Here is a 20,394-nt window from a genome sequence, read left to right as displayed (position 1 = left end):
TTTTTTTTTTTGTGACGGAGTCTCGCTCTGTCCCCCCGGCTGGAGTGCAGTGGCGCAATCTCGGCTCACTGTAAGCTCCGCCTACCGGGTTCACGCCATTCTCCTGTCTCACCCTCCCAAGTAGCTGGGACTACAGGCACCCGCCACCATGCCCCGATAATTTTTTGTATTTTTATTAGAGACGGAGTTTCACCATGTTAGCCAGGATGGTCTTGATCTCCTGACCTCGTGATCCACCCGCCTCGGCCTCCCAAAGTGCTGGGATTACAGGCGTGAGTCACCGTGCACAGCCCAGCAGCGGGACTTTTGGACCTCACTGTTCCGGAGTCAGTGACTCACTCAGTCGTCACACAGGACTTTCTCCCTGATTCCTAGTAGGGTTTAGGACTCCTCCCTCTATTGACCTGACTCTGTAAGACTTAGGCCAAAGCCCTCATCTCCCTGAGTCACTGAAGAGACAGTCAGGGTGCTACCCATCCGGTTACCTGAGGCCTCCCAGGACCAAATGGAGAAGCGGGACTTAGTGGGGCCCTCTTTGTTACGGGTGGGGGTGGTCTCTTTAATTTACACTCAGGGTCCGCACCTTGACTCCCGACCAGTCCTGAGAATTCACCCTCGGCTGACCGGACGCCGCACCCCTTACGCTCGCTCGGGTCCTCGCCTTCAAAGCGGAAGTGAGGATGAGCCACATCCGGCAGCCCAGGGCCTCTGAGGGCTGACGGCAAGAGTCTCTGAGGACTGACGACAGAGGCAGCATGCTAAGACACTGTTCAAGCGTCGCTGGTCCCTTCGTCCCCACTAGGGTTCCTCACCTTATTATCTAGCAGCCTGGGACAACTTCCACCTCTTGACCCAAATCCGCCAGGCAGACACCGCACCCTTACGCTCGCTGCTCGCTCGCTCGCGTCCTCGCCTTCAAAGCGGAAGTCAGGATGAGCCACATCCGGCAGTAACTGTTCTAGCGTCGCTGCTCCCTACGTCCCCACTAGGGGTCCTCACCCCTGCTCATCTAGCAGCCTGGGATGACTCCGCCTTCTGACCCAAATCCGCCAGCTTCCAAACAATACCCCCACCCTCCCTCAGCCCCCAAGGTGGAAATCTTAGCGAGCCACACAGGCCATCCCTGCCTGGGCCTCACAGGCCTGACAGCAGCGGCAGGGCTCTGTGAAAGTCCCTTTTTGGGGAGAGGTCTTCTCATCAGCTCTCAGACTCCTCACCTGACTCTGGTTTCCTCTCCGGGCAGAACTGAAGCGACTCCCTTCCGGCCCCATACTCCCCATCCTCCCTGAGACCTTCCAGGCGGAAATGAGAGGCATCTTAGGCAGCTAGCTATGTCTGATGCCTCAAAACAGGGGATGAATTCTGGGGACTCGTCTGCTGGTGGAGTCCCCTCTTAACACTTAAGAGTCCTACATTGATTCTTATTAGGGTCTCGGCCTCTTCCTTCTGTAAAACTGAGGCTCCCCCAATTAGACGGAACCAGTCATGTCCCTGAGACTTTCCAGGCAGAAATCAGCCTGCCATCTCCGCCAAGGCTTCCTAGGGCTGACAGCAGAGGGGACTTTGTGAGGCCGTGTGGGTGCTATCCTTAGTTCACATTCAGGTCCTCACCTTGACAAGTGAGCAAACCTGTAACTTACGCTTTGTTTACCTGAACCTGCTCCTCTCACATCAAGGTCCTGTTTTCTGAGAATTTCGAGTTGGAATTCTGGATGATCCTCATGATCACAGTCCTTTTGCAACCTGCAATAACAGATAGTAAGGAAAGGACTCCATAGAACCCCACAGCTTTGGCTGGGTCCTTCCATCAGTCTTCTTTTATGCTCCTTGCCTTTACATGTATCAGAACCTGGGACTCCTCTGTCTACTGAACTGAGGTCACTCTCCTGAGGGGCTGGATGTACCCTTACATTTTGGAGTGGTTTTCCCCCCACTATTCATTCATGAGTGTTCTCATGTTGGCTTCTGTCTCTTGATCAAACTCTTCCAGGGAAATGTCACATCCCTGCAAAAATTTGACCAGTTTCCTCTTTGCAAACCTTGCAGAGAAGAGGTCCCTGTCCCAGAAGTGATGTGACACTAGGAAACTGAAACGGAAGGTGGAGAGCCTCGGACAGATGTTGTGTTCTCAGGGAAAAAAAACATGCTGATCTATTTCTTCACTTCACCAACCAAAGGGTAGTTCTAAAAGATCTACTTTCTACAGAAAAGGTGCAGCCAGATGATTTTTGTAATCTTTTGATCTTTCGAAGCTATCTAATTTTGCTTCCGTCAGTGATCATATTGTCACCGAGCATTGTTTATTTTTCTCTGTAACTCACGTCTGTCAATTATTGTGGTATTCTTCTTGCTCTGGTTATGTATTCCAATCCAGTGTTTGGGGTACAGAGACCTCTTCTTTCTTACCTGAGACACACTTTGGGGTTGTAGAAGAAAATGAATTAAGCAATTCACAGTAAGCTTCAGTTTGGGAGGAGTGGAACAGTGTGGACTCTAGAGGAATTCAGACTAGCAGTCTAGTTCCAGCCCCATCACTTACTAGCTGTGTGAACTTGGGCACATTACCAAACTCGATGAGCCTCAGGCTCTGCATCTGTGAAATGAGCTTGATAAGCCTTGTCTTATAAGACCGGTGGAATGTGGTGAAAGTGTGCAAAGCCCTGGTGTGCATTGAGACTTTAAACAAGGCTTGTTATTACTATGATTATTTCAAGTACAGAAGAAATCGTCCACCCTGCTGATTTTTTTCAAGTCCAAGAGATAACAAAGAATATACAACTTTCTAAGACATGGAACAACAAATCAGTCCAAAATGCAACTTACAAAGAAACTCTAAATAACTTTTCCGTATTAAATCATATTTTGAGTGTGGAGTTGTCTTTCTCATCTGAAAGCAACTCAAACCTTCTAGGGTTTGGTTCAAAGACCAACTCTGGCCTTTCATCCAAACCACTTATTTTCATTCATTTTACCACCATCAAAAATCTAGATCTCCCTTAGAATTTGCAAAAACACATGAAAGGAAAAAAATTCCTTTTAATGGAATGGGTTCTGGCTGCCCAGCTGGTAGCAGAGTATTAGCCCAGTGGCTTATGAGTTTCCAGTCTTAAAGGAGTATCACCTTTATTTCTCAGAAACACTCTGGGGACTACGTGCATAAAACACCTAGGTTGTGTACTGGATTCACTTCACTTGCACTGGGACAAGAGCACCGGCCACTTTCAATCCCTGCTTCTAGGCAAAGATTCCCTCTGGTTTTTCCGCAATTTCAAAGTAACTGTTAAAGGCAGTTTTTCATTCCAGTCTCCATCTCTCAAGTCTGAGATCCACCATCTGAGTGTGTGACCCCTGCTCAGTGCACCCCATCTAGGCACTATGCCGGGACATAAAATTACCTCCTATTGCAGTATGGTCGGTTTCCCAAAGTCTCGATTACCTTGCTTAGGATATTTACACTAGATTCCACTGCTGGAAACACCCCCACCTTCTTTCTTATTCCCTCTTTTCACCTGTCTTTAGGTCTTAGGGAGTATCTCATCACCTTCATTATATGATAGCTGCTTTTGGATTCTAAAATTCTGCGGGCAGGGATTGGGGGTTTTTTGTTGTTTGTTTGTTTTTTGTTTTTTTAGTTTATCCGGTACTAGCCAGGAGCCCTCCAAAGAACAGCTGCTCAATTAATATTTGGACGATTAAAGTGTAAGTGACCAGGAAGTCAAATGTATTGCTATTTAATTTCCCCACATTCCTGAAAAGCTAAGCCAATCCGGGTACATATACTTCAGTTTTACAAAGAAAGACTAAAAAGAACAAAACAAAGCAAGAATTGACCACATTTTACTTTTTTTTTTCTCTACTTCATGGTCCCACCAACTTTATTGCAAGGTAATTTCCTTTTCACAAATTTCATATTCCAATTCCATATTATCTTGTTCTAGATCACAGGAAAAGACTTAAAAGATTTTAAATTGTTTTACATAATGCAAAATTCTCGTTCTTCAACCTGTTATATTTTAATAAATGAGTGATTCATGCCATTCACAAACTTAGATTCTGAAACTAAATAAATCTACAATTTAAAAAAAGAACACTGAAAAGCAGGAAAAAGAAAAGATAAATCATTTTACATACAAATATGTTATATATAGTATTCCCACCAACTCCCCTTTGGCCCTCCATTAATTAGAAAGTTAAGTGTTTTCTTAATCAAAAGTAAAGAATATACCTCAGACTTCACAAGTAGTGGGAGACACTGCTGGACACCACACTGAAACATGCCAGACCCAGTTGCAACACTATCTCTGGCTCTCTCTCCCTCATCTCTCCAAGTCTTCTCTTAATGGAGGGAAGACAATGGGGACACTGTCATTGACCTTGGCCCAGGCCTCCACATTCTTGAATAATCTAAGCAAACCAGGTATGTAACTTTTAAATTTATGAACAAAAAAAGACTGAACGGAGTAAGACAAACCACGAATAAAGCAACTTTTACTTTTCTTCTCTTTCTATCTTCAGATTCTACCTATTTTACTGTGGAGTTATTTTAAATTTCTAAGGATAAACTTACTCCCATGCCATGTTATTTTGCTCTGTATCACAAAAATGATTTCAGGATTTTCTATCTGTATTTCAAAAACAAAATTATTACTAAACCAACCTGATAAACAGCAATAAGTGTGTGATGCATGCCATTTCTAAACTTATATTCTGAATCTAAATAAACTTTCTATTTTAAGAAACATCACTAGAAAATACAACAAAGAGATAAATCAACAAGTTATTCATGCATCACAGGAACAGAGAAAGCAACAGGTCTTTCAACCACAAAATGAACAATTTGCCTTAGATCTCACATGGGGTGGGAAGAGCTGCTGGATGTGGCCCTGGAATACGCACTAGTCACGGCCGTAGTGCCACGCCTGGCTGCAACTCTGGGCCGGGCTCCGGTTCTCTCTTCTTCATCTCTCAAAGCCTCTTCATAAAGGAGTGGGAAGTTATTGGGGTGGTGTCATTCACCTTGGCCAAAACTCCAGGACTTTCATCTTGCTGGTTTCTGCATAAGCTCTTGGACCCCACAGGAATTGATAGCGTGGGGGATCACTGTTGGGCACCTGTTGGTATTTCAGATATTTTTCCTGCACCAGATCTTGGGTGATGAGCTTTCGGGGTTCCCCAAAGATAAGGTGCCTCTTTCCATCATAGATCCCCAACATATTCAGGAATTCCCAGATTTCCTCTTCACCGGCACAGTTGCCGTTTAAGAAGATCACACTCAGTAGAGGCATCAGAAGCCCATTTCTCGGAAGGCTCCAGGCACTGCTCTCGTTTCCATCATTGCTGGGGCCCAGCATGCTGACGAGGATGTAGGAGTGAGTGGTGGGGTTGACCTCCTTCAAGGCAAGGCCAAAGACCAGCTCTGTGCGCTGAGAGACTTTCCTGAAGATCTCAGGGAAGTGCTCCTTGTACTTTTTGCTGATGATCTTCAGCATTTCTGCCTTTGTAGTGGGCTCTTTCATTTTATACTTGTACAGCAGGAACTGCACCAACATCTTCGTCTTCCTGGTTAGAGGATCTTTGAGTGAACTCTCAGCGGATGCTGAGGCCTGGGAGGAACTTGCATTTTCCTCATCTTGGCTCTCCTCACCTTCATCAGGTCCAGTGCCTGACATAGCTGCAGCAGCAGGGGTGGTGGGTGGCTCTCTCTGAGGCTTCTGGGGAATGCCCAAAGCAAGGGAGCTGGAGGGAGTATCCCCCAAAACAGATGAGGAAGAGGAAGGAGACTCTTCTTTCTCTGCTGCAGTAGCCTGACCAACCTTGAGATCCTGGGTCTGAGCACGGGTCCGCTGGCGTTTCTCACGGGCACGAAGCTTACTCTTCTGACCCCGAGGCATGATGGCTGTGGTTAGGCACAGCAGGCAGGAGTGTAGGCAGAAGGGTAGTTGATGTGGTTCCTGGAGAAGAGCGAATGAAATCCTGAGAACACCTTCAGCAGGCAGATACTACCTTGGCTTTTCAGAAGCCGCCTCTGCAGGATTCCTTGAGAACACTGCTCTAAGTATTCACTGGGCTATTGTTCTTAGTCATTCTGTCCCCTGAGAACTCAGCTGAGGAAGTTACAATGTGCCTTAGGCTGCAGCTTGCCAACCCTGCCTGGGGCTGACTGGGTGACAACAAGCCTCGCAGTTGGGCTCTCTGTGTTCTAGCTTGGAGAGGATCCACTCTGATTACCTTTAAAATTATCATGTCAGCTCTTGGCAGGGCCTGAGCCTCCCTCTATTGGTGTTGTGAAATTGACTCTTTAGTTTTCTGGGACCCAAATGAGCGAAGTCGAGGGGCCCCTCAACCCACCACCCCTGCCTAGAAGCATTTAGTGCTCTCTCTTTAGGTCCCAAATTTGCACTGAAGATCCTCACCTGGACTCCATGCAGGGTTGTGGGCTGTCTCTTCTGCTGACAGATAACTGCGACTTCAAACCAAGAATTTCACCTTTTCTAGTTCTGACATAAAATGTGATGGGCATCTAAGAAAAAAAAAATTGATAATCTGGACTTTGCTAAATTAAAACTTCTGCTCTGCTAAGGATACCACAAAGAGAATAAGATAACTCCCAGGTTGGGAAAAAATTATTTTCAAAAGACATATCTTATAAGGGACTGTTAACCAAAACATACAAAAATTTCTTAAAACTGAACAATAAGAACTGACCAACCCTATGAAAAATGGGCAAAAGATCTAAACAGGCACCTCAACAAATAATATATGTGGAAGGCAATACATACATGAAATGATGGTCAACATCACAGGTCATTAGAGACTTGCAAATTAAAACAATAATGTGATACCACTACATACCTATAAGAATGGTCAAAATCAAAAACACTGATAACCCCAAATACGGATGAGGATGTGGAGCAACAGGAGCACACTGTCATTGCTGGTGGACATGCTAAATGGTACAGCCACTTTGGAAGACAGTTTGTAAGTTTCTTACAAAGCTATGCATACTCTTATCATATGATCTAGCAAGTGCACTCCTTGTTATTTAGCCAAATGAGTTGAAAACAGTATACCCACACACACACAAAAAAAAAGACCTGCACACAAATGTTTATAGTAGCTTTATTCATAATTGCCCAAATTGGGAAGCAACCAATATGTCCTTCAGAAGGAGAGTGGGTAAATTAACAGAATAAAGTATTATTCAGCACTAAAAGGGAATGAGCTATCACGCCACAAAGAGACATGGATGAAACTTAGATACATATCACAGAGTGAAAGAAGCCAATTTGAAAAGTCTATACATTGCATAATTTCATCTATATGACATTCTGGAAAAGGCAAAAGTATGGAAACAGTACAAAGTTCAGTGGTTTCCAAGGGTTGGGGAGAGTGAGAGATAAATAGATCCGGCACAGAGAACTTTTAAGGCAGTAAAACAATTCTGGATGATTCTATGGTGGTAAACATATGTCATTTTACATTTTTAAATATTAAAACCCACAGAATGTGCAACATCAGGAATGAATCCTAAACTACAGACATCGGACATCGGGTGATAATGACGTGTCCATGTATTCTCAATTGTAACAAATGTATCACCCTGGCTTGGGAGATTGATATGAGGGAGACTGTGTCTGTGGGAGGACAGGATTCCCATGGGACTCTGTGCTTTCTGCTTAGTTTTGCTGTGAACGTAAAACTATTCTAAAAAAGAAGGTCAATTATTTAAAAAAAATTTAAAAAGTGGTGGTGAATCCTCAACCTTACATGCTGCCCTGGCAATTTAAGATTTATGCAGGGGGGTGAACTCTGTTGTCCTCTCTATTCAGAGGTGAGCAGTCCCCTCAGTTCTCACTCGGTTTCCTTGATTTGGCTCCTAGCAGGTTCTGGGGCTCCCCTCTTTTTTGACCTGAAGACCTCTCCGTTTAAAAGGCCTGCACCTCCCTGAGATCTGATAGGAGGAAGAGGGCGGCCTTATCTGGCCACAACTGACCGTGGTCTCCCAAGAGTGGCAGCTGTGGTAGACAGGTTGAGGTCTTATGATGGATTGTCCTACTCAGGTCCTAACTCAGGATCCTAAATCTGACTCACAGGAAGGCTTAATAGTCTTCCCTTTGCTGAGCTGGGATTGCCCACCTCAGAACCAGACCTTCACTTCTCTGTTACTACTGAGGATATGAGGATGCCTCTGTCTGACATTCATGCCTGAATCTCTCAGAGATGACAATAGGGAGGATTCTGTGGGGTCCTCACTGATAGGGGTTTGGTGGTTTCTGCACTCTTCAGGGTACTCGCTTTACTCCTGGTACACATTAGGAATCCTTCCTCTATGGACCTGAGTCAGCCAGCCTCAGATCATGGTCTTTACCTTCTTGAGAACTCCGGAGTAGAAATCAGGTTCAGCCACATCCTGTCAAGACTATTCGGGTGAGTGCTTCCCTCATTCTTCATTCAGGGTCCTCAGCTTGGTATGTGTCAGAGAATGGGACTCCTCCCTCTACTGACCTGAGATGCAGGAACTCATAAGTCCCTGAGAACCCTGAAGAATAAGTGAGGAGATGCTCAGGCTAAGAACTCTGTCTGGCATGCTCTGCTCAGTCCTCCTATATGAAGGTCTTTATCTTGGCTCTTGTCCCTTAATTAATGACTTCCTGGGAAATGCCACATCCCTAAAAGCTCTTAAGCAGTTTCCCTACAATAAATCTTGCAGACAATGAATCCCTGTCCCAGGAGTGATGTAAGATAGGGAAGCTGTAACACAGGCAGGAGCCCAGGGTTAAAAGTCATACCGTCAGAGGAAAAAAAAAAAAAACATGTTGATCTATTTCTTCTCTTTACAACCCTGTTATATATTTCTCTTGGAAAAGATTTAACTTCCTATAAAAAGGGGAACTGTCCAGAATGACAGAATGTGAGCCCATGATCTTTTGAGTTTATCTGACTTTGCATATGTAATCATATTGTCACCAAATATTATCTTTCTCTCCTTAATTCACACCCCTCGACCATTTTGGTAATTTCCTTGCTCTGGTTATGTATTTCAGTCCAGCAAATTGGGCACAGAATCTTTTTATCACTTGATATACATTTGGGAGTAGTGAGAAGAAAAGTGAATAAGGGGACACAGTCAGTCTCAGGTTGGGAGGCATGGAACAGAGTGTGCTTTACACTAATTCAGACTAGAGGTCTTGCCCCAGTCCTGTCACTTACCAGCCATGTGAAATTGGACACATTAATAGACTGTGGGCTTCAGGCTTTTTATCTGTGAAGTAGATTTGATAAGCTCTGTTTTGTAGGACCGGTAAAATGTATACAATGTATGTAAAGTGCTTGAGATGTATTGTGACATAAAATAGTGCCAGTTCTTATTATGATTAATTTGTACCCTGACATTGCAATCTGCTACACTGGGACTTATTTTTCAGTGCGGGAGATGTCAGAGATTATACCATATTCTAGGACAAAGAAAGCCCTATCAGACAAAGTGCTACCTAGAAAGGAAAACTAAATAATATTTCCTCATTACTTGATAGATCATTCAATATTAGTATGAGGTAGACTTCCTCAGTAGATGCAACACAGATTCTAAAATGAGTTTCAAGAACCAAAAACTTCCTCCTCTCTCAGCTATCCTTCCATCTAAACCACTTTTATTTTGATTCATTTAACTACCTCTCAAAATCTAGACCTTGCCTAGAGTTTGCCAAATTACACACGAGGTAACCTAATTGAATGTGCTTTTAATGGAACAGGGCAAAGAGTACCAGCACAGTGGCTTCTGGTCCTCCCACCTCCCTTGAGGGTATTACCCTTATTTCTCAGAAACTGGCTGGAGATGATGTGTACAAAACACCTAGTGTGTGCTGTGTTTATTTGTACTGGGAGAAGAGCACAGGACACATTCCTACCCTAGGTTCTCCCTGGTTTATCCATGATCCCAAAGTAACTGTTTTAAGAACTGTTTCCTATTCCAAGCTTTGTCTCGCACCTCTGAGAGGCAACTTCTGAGAGCCTGGCCCCTGCTCACCATTCCCACAGCCTCATCCAGCCCACCATGGAGCCTCACTTAGATGAACTCCCATTGAGGGATCTGCATTTTCTTAGGCCCAACACCGCCTTGATTAGATAATTCATACTTGACTGTTCTCATGTGGAACTACCTCCCTCCCTTCTTATCATGTATCCTTTTGGTCTTAGAGCGAATATCACCATTTTCCTTAGATGATAGCTGCTTCTCGACCTTATAATTTTAAGGTCAGTTGCCAGGTTTTCTTTTTCTTAGCCCTCCCAGTACTAGCATGGATCCTTCCAAGAGCAGACGCTCAATTAACACTTGGAGAATGAGTGTGTCAGCATGAGGTCTAATTTATTATGATTTAATTCTACATTCTTAAATAAGCCAGACATATATGGTTATTTATCTTTCATTTTCTTAAAACACAGAGTAAAAGCATTTAGGAAACCAAATATTGACCATCTTACACTCTTTCTCTATTTCTTAATCCCACACATTTTACTGCTGACTTTTTTTAAAAAAACATTTTCAAGGAAATGCTTATTCTAATTCCAAGTTATCTTGCACCAGATCAGTAAATAAGACAGAACTTTTCTCGATCTGTTTTACGAAACAGCAAAATTTTTACTCTTAAACAACAAATATGACCAATAGCAATCCTAAATTTAGATTACAATGATAAATAAAAGGAAAATTTGAAAAGTATGCGCCAAAATACAGATAAATCTTCAAATTATCCATTTAGAACAGAAACAAAAAGGTATTATACAGTGTGTTCCCTTCAGTAACACCCAGTCCTTCACTCCTTGGAACAGTGACTGCCCTCTTTAACTACAAAATGAAAATTTTGCTTCAACTTCACTAGGCGTGGGAAGAGCTGCTAGCCTTGACCTTGGAACATTTTCTGCCCATAGCACTACTGCCATCATTGAACGTAGCTGCAGCTTCGACTCTTTCTTTCTCATCTCTCAAAGCCTCTTCATACCAGAAGTGGAACGCACTGGGGACAGTTTGATTGACCTTGGCCCAAAACTCCAGTACCTTCATCTTGCTGGTTTCAGCATGGGCTCTTGGACCCCACAGGAATTCATAGCGTGCAGGATTACTGTTGGGCACTTGTCGGTACTCCAGGTATTTCAGCTTCACCAAATCTTGGGTGATGAGCTTTCTGGGCTCCCCAAATATGAAGTGTTTCTTCCCATCATATATTCTCATCTTATTCAGGAATTCCCAGATCTTCTCCTCAGTGGCACAGTTGCCCTTCATGAAGATCATGCCCAGGAGATTCAGCAGGAGACCTGTCTTGGGAAACCCCCTCCCACGAGTCACCGCCCCATTGTTGGGGAGATCCATTTTGCTGACAAGGACATAGGAGTCCTTGGTAGAATCAACTTTCTTTAAATCAACACCAAATACCACCTCCATGTTGAAAGAAGCTTTTTTAAGAATCTCAGGGAAGTGATTCTCATGCCTTTTTTGGACAATTTTTAGCATATCTGCTTTCATAATGGGCTTTTTCATTTTGTACATTTCCATCAGGAATTGCACCAACATCTTTGTCTTAATGGTTAGAGGGTCTGTGCGAGACTGCACAGTGGAGGATAGACCCTGAGAGAAGCTTTGCTTTTTCTCAGTTTTACTGTTGGCTCCCTTGTATGACTTTTTGTGATAAACATCTACAGATGTAGTGGTGGATAGTGCTCTCTGAGGCTTCTTGAGAACACTACCTGACCTACCAGCAGACTTTTCTGGATAGTAGCCCCAAAATAAGAGGAGATGAAAAAGATACTTTTTTCTTCTGAGTTGCAGTGATCTGAGCACCCTGGCGACCCTGGATCTGACCCCAGGTCTGCTGGCATTTCTCACGTGCATGGAGCGTACTCTTCTGACCCCGAGGCATGATGGCTGTGATCAGGAACAGCAGGCAGGAGTATCAGCAGAAGAGCAGATGACACAGGCACCTGGAGGAGAGAGAGAAAGAGAGGGTATGAGAGCCTTCAGCAGAGAGGTACCACTTTGGATTTAAAAGAAGACCGCCTCTGCAGTTTTCTGTGAGAGCACTGCTCTAGAAACCCAGAGGGCTTCTGTTCTGAACAGTTTGTCCTCTGAGAACCCTGTGAAAGTAATTAAAGTGTGCCTTAGGCCACAGCCTGCCAGCCCTGTTCTGTGTATACTGGGACTGAGAGCAGCCATGACATGTCTAGTCCTTGTGGATTTCCTTTTACTCTGGGGTAGGAGGTTTCCCTCAGTTCACATTCAGGACCATCATAAAAACTGTCAGGGCTGGGTCCCCTCCCCTGTGCTGCACTAAATTTGACACCTCCAACAAATGTCCTCATCTCCTTGGGACCACCTAAGAGGAGGTGAAGGAATGTCTCAGCCTCACCACCCCTGACAGGAGGAACTAGGTGCTAAGAGCACTGTGGAGACCTACCCTTTCCTGGGCTTATTGGGGTTCTGACACCTCATTCATAGTCCTCATCTTGTCTCTAGATAGGACCTAGGACAGCTGCCTCTGCTGATCTGATGCCCCTCACTTTAGATAAAGGCCCTCAGCAACCTAATGCCATTAAAAGAAGATGAGTTCACATATACCTGACCTCCATGCCCAGCCTCCTCAGGGCTGCAGGTGGGGAGTGGGGGACTCTTTGTTGTCTCTTCTTTATGTGGGAAGAGTGATATCACTAGTCCTCATTCAGGGTCCTCACTGTGACCCCTGTAAGGCTCTGGGTCTCCTCCCTCTTCCGTCTGCAGAACTGGGGCATGTAATTAGTTCAACCTTTCTGGCACTCCCTAGGCAGTAAGGGGGGCTGATGTTATTCCAAGGCTTCCCGGAGCTGAGAGAAGAAGCATAATTTGTGGGACTCTACTTTTTAGAGACAGTGTTCCCTTTAGCTTTCGCTCAGGTCTCTGATCTTGACTCCTAGTAGGATGTGGGACACTTCCCTCCATTAACCTAAGTCCTCCAGCCTCAGAACAAGGACCTAGACAGGGAAGTCAGGGACCTTCCCCTATGAATACCTTTGCCTGGAACTTGCAAAATGAGTGCAGGGACGTTGTTTGTGTTGACACCTCTATTGCAGAGAGATTCCTTCATTAGCACTCAGGGCCCTCACCTTGACTCCAGTTAGGACCCAAGTCTCTCTTCCACCTGCTGAACTGGCCCTACTTTCTTAGACCAGGGCCCTTCCCTCCCTGAGACTTTCCAGGCAGACATCTGTCAGACAGCTTTCAAGGTATTCCCAGGGAAGACTTCAGGGGCAGGACTTAGTGTGGCCCTCTTTGTTATAGGTTGGGGGATGGTGGTCCCTTTCGTCCACATTCGGGGTCTTGACCTTGACTCCAGAACAGTCCAAGGAATTCACCCTCTGCCGTAGGGATACCGTGCCCCTCAACTCCGGATCCTCCCCTTCAAAGCACTTCCAAGGAGGTGGGGACGAGCTTTATCTGTTCACAGCTTCCTGGGGTCTGATGACTGACAACAGGGGTGGAACTCTATGGGACTTCACTGTTTTGGAGTCGGCAGTCCCTAGATTCTCATTCAGGGTCTTCACCTTGGTATCTTATCACAGCCTGAAATTTCTCCTTCTACTGACCTGAGTTCGCTAACCTCCAAACAAAACCCTCATCTTCCTGAATACTTCCCTCCCTGGATGGGGAAGTCAGGGCCCCCGCTTATGACTACCCCTATCTGGAGCCTTCTAAACTGGCTAGCAGCAGTGAGACCCTGTCTGAAAAAAAAAATAAAAATAAATAAAAAATACAAGGACCACTGGTGCTAACCAGGTGAATGCTAACCAGTAGGGCTGCTGCTGGTCTCTGTTGACGCCCCTCCTGGGAAGAGATCCCATCCTTTAGCACTCGGAGACTTCACCTTGGCTCCAGTTAGGGTCCAGGTCCTCTCCAACCGAATAACTGGGGCTGATTCCTTAGTGAAAGGCCCTCCCTCTGGGAGCCTTTCCAGACAGAACTCAACCAGGACCTCCCAGGGTCAACCACAAAGGTGAGACTTTGTGGGTCCCCCTTTGTAATGGGCAGGGAGTGGTCCCTTCAGTCCCTGCTCAGGGTTCTTACCTTTACTCCAGATCAGTACTAAGAATTCACGCTAGGCTTCGGACCTGACTGAAACGATTGCACCTGTCAGGCCAACAGCCTCTTTCAAATCGGAAATGAGGATGAGCCACGTCCCGCTTGGGGTCTCCAAGGGCTGACAGCAGGGGCTGAGACGCTGGGACCCCGCTGTTCTGGAGTCAGTGGTCCCTAGGTCCTTATTCAGGGTTCTTATCTTGATACTAAGCGGAGCAGAGTAACACCTCTACTGAGTGAAGTCCGCCAACCTCCAAAATCCTCCCCTCCCATAGTCCCTAGAGGGGAAGTCTAGGCATGTTATCGGGCCATGTCCTGGGGCTTCAAAGACCTGAAAACAGGGTTAGGGATTTTGGTGGGCCCCTCTTTTGGAGAGAGGTTCCCTGGTTAGCACCAGTGGGCCTCATTTTTTTTTTTTTTTCTTTTGAGACAGGGCCTCACTCTGTCTTCCAGGCTGGAGTGCAGCCTCGCGATCTTGGCTTACCACAACCTCCGCCTCCCAGTCCTCGAACTCCTGTGCTCAAGCGATGCGGTTGTCTTCGTCCTCCCAAAATGTTGGGATTACAAGCGTGAGCCAGCGCCCTGCCTTAAAAAAAAAAGTTTCTATTTATTTATTTATATATGTATTTATTTTGAGACGGAGTCTCGCTCTGTCACTCAGGCGGGAGCGCAGTGGCGCGATCTCCGCTCACTGCAACCTCCGCCTTCCGGGTTCAAGCGATTCTCCTGCCTCCACCTCCCGAATAGCTGGGACTACAGGCGCCCGCCACCACGCCCGGGTAATTTGAGACAGTGTCTCTCTCTGTCGCCCAGGCTAAAGCGCAGTGGCGTGACCTCGGCTCACTGTGGCCTCGACTCCTAGGGCTTAAGCAATCCTCCCACCTCAACCTCCCAGGTGACTGGGACTACAGGGGTGCTCCACTGCTGCCTGGCTAATTTTTTTTTTTTTTTTTTTTTTTTTTGCAGAGACAAGTTTTTGCCATGCTGCCCTGGCTGGTTTCCAACTCCTAGGCTCAAACAGTTCACTCGCCTCCGCCTCCCAATGTGCTGGGATTACAGGCGTGAGAAACCTCACAGGCTTGGTCTTCATCTTGACCCTAGTTAGGGCCAAGACACCTCTGAAGAACTGAGGCTGCCCAGTTAGACAAAGCCTTCCCCTCCCTGAGACCCTCCAGGCTGAAATGAGAGGCAAGCCAGTTTTATAGCTCTGCCTGGGGTTTTCCAGGGTTAAAAACATGAATTGGGCTCCGTGAAGTACCCTCATTTGTGGGTTTAGTTTTCCCTTTTTTACTCACTCAAGAGCCTCACTTCGCTGCTGGCCAGTCCTGGGACTCCACCTTCCGTTCCATGAATCCTGCTCAGATCAAGGTCCTCTGAGATCTAGGCTGAAGTTTGGATGAGCCACATTAGGCCAGGGATATTTGGGTCCTGAGAGAGCAGACGGCGGAGTCAGGTTTCTATGGGACATCACTGTTCTGGCTCCTCCTGTTCTTCATTCAAGGTCCTCCCTGATATCTGCCAGACCCTGGATCCTCCCTCTGGTTAACTGAGGTCACCTTAGGTCAAAACTCTCACTTCGCTGAGAACTCCGAAGGGTAAAAGAGAGGATGCTCAGTCTGACTGTACTGCCTGGGACATTCTAGGCCTGATAACAGGTTTGGGTAGATCGAGGAAGGCCCCGTTATCTTTTGGTGTGGTTGTCTTTCCGGTATTTATTTATGGGTGTCCTCCTTATTTTCTCTTGCCTCTCTGAATGAAGGCTTCCTGGGAAATGCCATATCCCTGCAAACTCTTGGACGATGTTCCTACTGCAAACCTTGCAAGTCTGTGCCCCAGGGCTAATGTGAGGTAAAGAAACTATAACACAAAGCAGGGAGTCCAGGGTAGGTGGTGGTTTGTCAGAGAAAAATGATGCTGATTTACTCTTTTCAATAGCCAGCATTAGCCTCTTATGTGACTTCTGTTTTAATTGATTTACTTCTTAAGGGGAAGGAGCTGTTCAGGATGATTGTGTGGTCCCTGATTTTGAGGTTATCTGACTGTGCACATGTAGATGATCATATTGTCACTGAATAATATCTCTTTCTCCTCTTTATTCATAGCTTTCATTTATTTTGATATTCTTTATTGCTTTGGCTATGTATTCCAATCCAATTCTTTGGGCACAGAATCCTTCTTTTTCACCCATGAGATATATTTGGAAGTATTGAGAAGAAAAGTGAATTAAGGAACACAAAGTGTGCTCCAGGCAGAGAGGAATAGAATGAAGAGTGTGGGCTCTAGAAGAATTCAGAACAGGAGTCTAGTCCCAGCCCTGTCACTTATTCTCCCTGTGAACTTGAGCATATTACCAAACTCCAAACAAAGAAATTATAATCAAACAAAATGCTGCTTAGCAAGGACAATTATACAATTTATAAAGTGTTTGTGGAAGAGCTTTCCCCAATTGGATACAACTCAAGTCTCAAAATTTTGTCAATGACCAATATTTTTCTCTAACTCCTAGACACCCTTCTATGTTAACCACCCGTTTTGAATTTTATTATTTATTTATTTTTTGAGATGGAGTCTCAGTCTGTCACCCAGGCTGGAATGCAGAGGCACTATCTCAGCTCACTGCAACCTCCGCCTCCGGGCTCAAGTGATTCTCCTGCTTCAGCCTCCCTAGTAGCTGGGATTACAGGTGTCCACCACCACGCCCAGCTAATTTTTGTATTTTTAGTAGAGACGGGGTTTCACCATGTTGACCAGACTGGTCGTGAACTGATCTCAAGAGATCCACCTGCCTTGCCTCCCAAAGTGCTGGGATTACAGGCATGAGCCACCATGCCTGGCCACACCGCTGTTGAATGTCCTTTTAATAGAGCGGGCTCTTGATTCTCCAACCCAGGACAAAGAGTGCCAGCACAGTGGCTTCTGGGCATCCTACCTCCCCTGAAGCTGTCGTCTTTCTTATTTCTCAGAAACTCACTAGAGATGATGTACATAGAACACCTAGGTTGTGCACTGTATTAGACTGTGCTGGGATAGGGACATAGAACACTTTTCACATCTATCCTAGGTAGGGGTTCTCTCTGGTTTTCCCACAACAGGAAAGTAAATGTTAGGGACAGTTTCCCATTCCAGGCTTAGTCTCTCAACACTGAAATGTACCAACTGCATAAAGCACCTAGGTTTGTGCACTGTGATTGTGTTCTCCTGCACTGGGACAAGAGCACAGAACACATTCCATCCCTGCCCCAGGTTCAGATTCTCTCTGGTTTATCCATGAGCACAAAATAGCTGTTAAGAACTACTTCCCATTCCAGGCTTTGTCTCACACCTCTGAGAGGCACCATCTGAGGGCCTGGCCCCTCCCACAGCCTCATCTAGCCCACTACGTAGTTTCCCTTAAAATTACCTCCCACTGGGGGACTTGAGGTTTCCTAATACTCCAAACTGCCTTGCTTCAGGGCGTTTGCAATTGATTGCTCTCGTCTCAACCTCCTCTGTTCCTCATTCCTTCTTTGTACTTGTTCTTTAAGTCTTAGAGAGTACCTCATCATTTTTTTTTTTTTTATGACAGCTGCTCCTAGACTCTAAAATTAAATGGACAAGAAATTGATTTGTTTTGGGGAAAACATTCCCAGTACTAACATGAAGACTTCCAAAGAGCTGATGCTCAATTAATGATTAAGGAATAAACAAGAGAGTGAGTATGAAGTTCAATAAATTCGGATTTCATATCTCCTACATTCTTTAATAATCTAAGCAAATCCTGATACAAAACTCTTAATTTTATAAGAAGAATGAGTAAAAGGAATTAGGCAAACCAAGAATAGACAACCTTTAAAAAAATATTTTTTGATCTCAACAATTTTAATACAGTGTTCAATCACATTTCCAAGAATAATCACTACTCAAGAAAAATCACTATTTGTATCACATTTCTCCAAAGCAGACATAAAAATGTCCAATAGCTATACGAAGATGTGCTCAACATCACTAACCATCAGGGAAATGCAAATTAAAACCACAGTGAGATATCATACAAGTTAGGAAGGCTATTATAAAAAAAAAATAAAACAAAAGCAACAGAACAAAAACCCACTAGAGATGAGTGTTGGCAAGAGTGTACAGAAAATGGAACCCTTCTATACTATTGGTGGGAATGCATATTGGTACAACCATTATGGAATACAGTATGAGCTTTCTCAAAAATTAAAAATGGACTACCATATGACCCAGCAATCTCTCTTCTGAGCATAAGGAAATGAAATCATCACCTCCTATAGATATTTGTGCTCCCATGTTCACTGCAGTATTATTCTCAATGACCAAGATGTGGAAACAACAAAAGTGTTTATCAATGGATGAATGGATAAAGTAATTGTGGTATATATGTACCATGAAACAGAAAACCAAATACTGTATGTTCTTTGTGGGAGTTAAATATTGAGTACACATGGACACAAAGAAGGGAACAACAAACCCTGGGGCCTACTTGAGGGTGGAAGGTGGAAGGAGGGTGAGGATGAAAAAACTGCCTATTGTGTACTATGCTTATTACCTGGGTGATGAAATAATCTGTACCCCAGACTCCCACGACATGCAATTGCTTATATAACAACCTGCACATGTACCCCTGAAACTAAGATAAAATTTTAAAAAATGTTATTTAGCCTCGAAAAAGAGATTCTGCCATTGCAACAACACAGATGAACTTGGGGGACGTTATGCTGAGTGAAATAAACTAGACACAGAAAGAAAATGCTACATGCTATTAATCTCTCTTATATGTAGACTCTAAAAGAAAAAAAGTTAAATACATAGAAAAGAGAATAAAACAGTAGTTAACAGAGGCAGGGTGGGGAGGGGATGCAGAGATGCATGTCAAAAAAAAAGTTGCAGTTTTGTAGGATGAATAAATCTAGAGATCTAAAGTAGAGTATGAGGACTACAGTTAATAATATTGTATTGCATACTGCAAATTTTTTAAGAGTAGATTTTAGGTGCTCTTACCACAAAACAAGGTAACTATATGATATAATGAATATATTAAATTGCTTACCTGTAGTAAGCATTTCACCATGTACCGTAATGCATTGCTTAACAATGAGGATACTTTCTGAGAAATGCGTTGTTAGGCAATTTCATTGTTGTGCAAATATAATAGAGTACACTTACACAAACCTAGGTGGTATAGCCTACTACACACATAGGCTATTTGGTATAGCCTATTGCTCCCAGGCCACAAACCTGTACAGCATGTGACTGTACTGAATACTGTAGGCAAATGTAACACAGTGCTAAGTATTTGTGTACCTAAATGTAGAAAAGGTACAGTAAAAAATATGATATAAAAGATTGTTAAAAATCATACACCTGTATAGAGTATTTACCATTAATGTAGCTTGCAGAACTGGAAGTTGCTTTGGGTGAGCCAGTGATTGACTAGTAAATGAATGTGAAGGCCTGGGACATTACCGTACACTACTATAGACTTTATAAACATTGTACAGTTAGGCTACACTAAATTCTCAAAAGTGCTTTTCTTTCTTTAACAATAAATTACCCTTAGCTTACTGTAACTTTTTTGCTTTATAAACTTCTTAATTTTTTCTAGCTTTTGACTCTTTGTAGTTACACTTAGCTTGAAACATAAGCACATTGTACAGCTGTACAAAATATTTTCTTCCTTTATATTCATATTTTATAAGCTTTTTTCTATTTTACTTTTAGATTTTAAACCTTTTGTTAAAATGAAGACAAAAGCACACATATTCGCCTAGGCCTACACAAGGTCAGGATCATCAGTATCACTGTCTTCCACCTCCACATCTTGTCCCACCGGAAGGTCTTCAGGAACAATAATACACATGGAGCTGTCATCTCTTATGATGACACCACCTTCTTCTGAAATACAGCCTGAAGGACCTGCCTGAGACTGGTTTCATAGTTAACATTTTTTTTTTATTAGTAGTAGTAGAAGGAGTGCACTCTAAAATAACACCCGTAATCCCAGCACTTTGGGAGGCTGAAGCAGGCGGATCACTTGAGGTCAGGAGTTCGAGACCAGCTTGGCCAACATGGTGAAATTCCCTCTCTACTAAAAGTCCAAAACTTATCCAGGCGTAGTGGCAGGCCCCTGTAATCCCAGCTACTCAGGTGGCTGAGGTAGGAGAATTGCTTGAACCCAGGAGGCAGAGGTTGCAACGAGCTGAGATTGCACCACTGCACTCCAGCCTGAACGACAGAGCAAGACTCCGTCTCAATTATTACTACTTTTAATATTACTACTTATTAATTAATAT

General features: G+C 44.3%; 3 protein-coding genes across 5 annotated transcripts in view; all 3 read right to left on the bottom strand.

Annotated features, from left to right (window-relative positions):
- The window catches only part of MAGEB1 (MAGE family member B1), a 13,068-nt gene extending 8,228 nt beyond the window's left edge, over positions 1-4,840 (bottom strand). Inside the window, exons 1-3 of one of the 3 annotated variants that reach the window (XM_017854672.1) lie at positions 4,226-4,840; positions 1,652-1,743; positions 813-913 (exon numbers count right to left, since the gene is read on the bottom strand). The gene's annotated coding sequence lies outside the window, so the exon portion shown is untranslated. Of the gene's footprint in view, positions 1-583; positions 655-812; positions 914-1,651; positions 1,744-4,225 lie in introns of those variants that run through there. The other 2 variants (XM_017854673.1, XM_017854674.1) reach the window with 2 other exon arrangements.
- On the bottom strand, positions 4,836-6,081 carry LOC108516917 (melanoma-associated antigen B4-like). Its single transcript, XM_017854670.1, is given in 3 exon segments — positions 4,836-5,004; positions 5,007-5,024; positions 5,027-6,081. Coding segments are annotated over 3 exon segments (1,038 nt in total). The 5' UTR covers positions 5,892-6,081; the 3' UTR covers positions 4,836-4,849.
- Positions 6,082-10,349: 4,268 nt separating this feature from the next.
- On the bottom strand, positions 10,350-14,620 carry LOC108516920 (melanoma-associated antigen B3-like). Its single transcript, XM_017854676.1, is given in 3 exon segments — positions 10,350-11,771; positions 11,773-11,976; positions 14,586-14,620. Coding segments are annotated over 2 exon segments (1,038 nt in total). The 5' UTR covers positions 11,916-11,976; positions 14,586-14,620; the 3' UTR covers positions 10,350-10,876.
- Between the last annotated feature and the right edge of the window lie 5,774 nt (positions 14,621-20,394).

The sequence above is a fragment of the Rhinopithecus bieti genome, unplaced genomic scaffold (genome assembly GCF_001698545.2).
Source record: "Rhinopithecus bieti isolate Rb0 unplaced genomic scaffold, ASM169854v2 scaffold_39692, whole genome shotgun sequence".
Classification (NCBI taxonomy): domain Eukaryota; kingdom Metazoa; phylum Chordata; class Mammalia; order Primates; family Cercopithecidae; genus Rhinopithecus; species Rhinopithecus bieti.
Note: the sequence above shows the minus strand (reverse complement) of the source record. Positions and strands in the feature narration are given on the sequence as shown.